This window comes from Castanea sativa, chromosome 11 (genome assembly GCF_040712315.1).
Source record: "Castanea sativa cultivar Marrone di Chiusa Pesio chromosome 11, ASM4071231v1".
Taxonomy (NCBI): Eukaryota; Viridiplantae; Streptophyta; class Magnoliopsida; order Fagales; family Fagaceae; genus Castanea; species Castanea sativa.
Genome location: NC_134023.1, coordinates 44,803,433 through 44,806,658, shown reverse-complemented (window position 1 = coordinate 44,806,658; position 3,226 = coordinate 44,803,433). Strand labels below are relative to the sequence as shown.

General features: G+C 37.7%; 1 protein-coding gene across 2 annotated transcripts; it reads left to right on the top strand.

The window, feature by feature from the left end:
• Nucleotides 1-762: 762 nt before the first annotated feature.
• On the top strand, nt 763-2,981 carry LOC142614618 (protein GRAVITROPIC IN THE LIGHT 1). Of its 2 annotated transcripts, XM_075787170.1 has the most exons (2): nt 792-1,252; nt 1,325-2,981. In XM_075787170.1, exons 1-2 carry the CDS (start codon nt 956-958, stop codon nt 2,471-2,473), a joined length of 1,446 nt encoding a protein of 481 aa, XP_075643285.1. In that variant the 5' UTR covers nt 792-955; the 3' UTR covers nt 2,474-2,981. The 2 variants fall into 2 exon arrangements, with proteins under 2 accessions (XP_075643284.1, XP_075643285.1); XM_075787169.1 differs by having other exon boundaries at nt 763-2,981.
• The last annotated feature ends 245 nt before the right edge of the window (nt 2,982-3,226 follow it).

Sequence of the window (3,226 nt, the reverse complement as noted above, 5' to 3'; positions counted from 1 at the left end):
TTCCACCATCAAATTAATAAAATCCTATATACCCATTTTGAAATGAATAGATTAGATTTTATAACTATATCAACATTTGATCAAACCTATCTATTATTGTTTCAGTGTTATTTAATTATTGATGATGTGATAAAATCTAGTTCACTCATTTCATAATATATAGATTGAGTTTTAGTATCTTTACAATGTAATTATTTAAATGTTTTTGTTAATGTGGACCATTTTTCATTGAAAGTGGCTCAACTGCCTAAAAAAAAATAGCTGGACCGTGTTGGGTTTCCCTCCTTAACAAGAATACCATCCTAAACAAGTGCTGTAACATCCTTATTTAAAATCTTTAAAGCAATACTATCTAGAAAGTGACATGCCGCAACCATATGCTCAGATTTGTGCCAATAAAGGTGTGTTTGGGAGGTAGAAGAAGAACATAGATGCTTGATATATTGCACAAACTCATCAATCAGGTCATAGGTGGTCAACCTCAACGAACCAAAGCTGAGTGCAGACCAAAATAAAAAACACAGTCAACTTTCTAATCCCAACAATTTCTTACATCTCCCAGTTCTCCATTTGCCAGTCATGGATATTACTCACCATCCAAAGCTGTCACTCTAGCCTTCTCCCTTATTACCGTTAATGAAAGACCTCAAAAAAGTCTAAGCACGCAAAGTAAAGAAAAACAAAAAACAAAAACAAAAAAATAAAAAAAGAGAGAGAACCCCAATAAACAAAACAAAAAGAAAATACCAGCAAGCCAAACCCACATACCTTCCTTCCAAGCCATCCAAAGCACCCATTTCACTTCACAACTCAATAGTAAACAAGCACAAGCACAAAGCAAAGAGTAGTATAACCCAAGAAACACTCAATTCCTCTCTTTTCACACAAACAAACTCCAATTCCATTCCAAACCCACTACTCAAATAAACCCCAAAAGAAATCACAAAACAAAGAAATGCCAGAAACAGATAATATCAGCTCCTCAAAACCCCCACAAATCTCTGAAATGTTCACAAAATTTGCGCAGGCTTTCAAGTCCAAGACCTTCGAATTCTTCACAGAAATCGAACCCATCGACGACTCTGACGGGTACTCACTCCTTGACTCGGCCGAAGAAGTCATCACAGACCAGAAAGTCGTGGTAATCAAGCCTGATCGTCAGGCTCCCTCTTTTGTGATAGAGCCAACACCGCCACCATCAGCGATAACAAGGCCATGGAGGCAGACCCAGATGAAAATTGTGGATACCCAGGTGAGCCAGACACTGATTTCGTCTGTTTTCGCTACGGTTTCCTCGTTTGAAGCCTCGTACTTTCAGTTGCAGACAGCCCACGTTCCGTTTGTTGAGGAAAATGTTAAGGAAGCGGATAGAGCTTTGGTCTCACACCTGCAGAGGTTGTCTGAGTACAAGCAATTCTACAAGGATTTAGTGAAGAACCCGGATTTTGGTGCTGATTTGGGAATTGGGTCTTGCTTGGAAGCTCAGGTGCAAGAGAATCAGAGCAAGTTGCGGACACTTGGGACCTTTTCGAACCGGTTACAGTCGGAGATTGATCAGAAAGACAACGAGGTTTTGGCTCTGAAGAAGAAGCTGGGTGAGATTCATAAGTCTAATTTGAAGTTGTCTAAGAAGTTGTCTGGTAATTTCGATTCATCTTGTGAGGTTTTTTTGTCTGTTAGAGTATTTGATTCTGTGTTACATGATGCTTGTAGAGCAACACATAGGTTTACTAAGATTTTGATTGAATTGATGACAAAAGCTATGTGGGATTTGGATTTGGCTGCCAATTCTGTTTATTTGGATATTGAGTATGCGAAAAAGGGGCATAATCGGTATGCGTTTTTGTCGTATGTTTGTTTAGGGATGTTTAGGGGATTTGATTTAGAAGGGTTTGGATTGGGTGAGAATGATATTGTGTGTAATGGGCATGTTTTGAATTCGGAAAAGAATGGTACTTCTATGAAGCAATTACTCGAGCATGTATCGAGCAATCCTATGGAGTTGCTAAGTAGGAATCAGAGTTGTGATTTTTCAAAATTTTGTGAGAACAAGTATCAAGAGCTTATCAACCCCACCATGGAATCATCAATTTTCAGTAATTTGGCTCATAATGAAGCGATATTGAATTCATGGAAATCATTGAGTGTGTTCTATGACTCGTTTGTTAGAATGGCTAGTTCAATATGGACACTACATAAATTGGCATTTTCGTTTGATCCTGTGGTTGAGATTTTTCAAGTGGAGAGAGGTGTGGATTTCTCGATGGTGTACATGGAAGATGTCACAAGGAGATGTATATTGCCAGGTAAAACTAGAGCAAAGGTGGGGTTCACTGTGGTTCCAGGTTTTAAAATCGGAAGGACAATAATACAAGCACAGGTTTATTTAAATGGCTTGAAGTGTACAGAGTTAGTAGTTGATGAAGTTGCTAATTGTGGGAATGGTAGCGAACAAGACAGATTTATTAGGTAATCCAAAACAGGTTGTTTTCGTTTTGGTTTTCAGGCTTGGTTTGCTGGTCAAAATTTAGTGATTGAATTCCACGAAATCAATGTTGGAGGTTCTATATCAAAGAATGATACCTGTCTTACAGCTCAAGATGGAAACTGTGGAAATACACACTCATAAATACAAGCTTCTTGCTACGATACTGAAGTGGGAGTTACTATGGCGCGGCAACTCTTTCGGCTATCTTGTGATATGTAACTGTAACTCTTATCTGGTTTGTGAATTTGGTTTTCCTTTCTTTTATGTTCAGTCTTTATAGAGTAAACTGTATAGAGCCTTTTTCTTTCTCTCCCCCACTTTTTTGTGTTCATTTGACACAAATACATCGTGAAATTGTGTATCTTAATCAGTCACTCTAACAAATAATTATAGTGTTTTGACTTTCAATTGTAAATTGTTACTGCACGAGTGAATGATTTTATTAAACATTTACGTTTTTGAGATATAATTATTTGATACTCTAATTGAAAAATTCTTAATCGCAGAAGAAATGGTCATTATGATTTGCTTATGCTGATGTCTCAGATTTGTTATCACTAAATCACAGTGATAACAGAGTGAATGGTGGAATCCTTTGGATGCTGTTTTTGGAGGGATGAAAAAGCATGATAGTTGTTTGGGGCTGGGGGAATAGGAAGGAAAGGATAGTTTGGATGCTGTTTTTGCATTCCATTCTAGTCCTCTCCCTTCTCTTACTTTTGGGTTACGAATGGATTG

What these genes read in the sequence shown, in the direction of transcription:
- LOC142614618 (XM_075787169.1), top strand. Translation starts at nt 956, where the DNA reads ATGCCAGAAACAGATAATATCAGCTCCTCAAAACCCCCACAAATCTCT.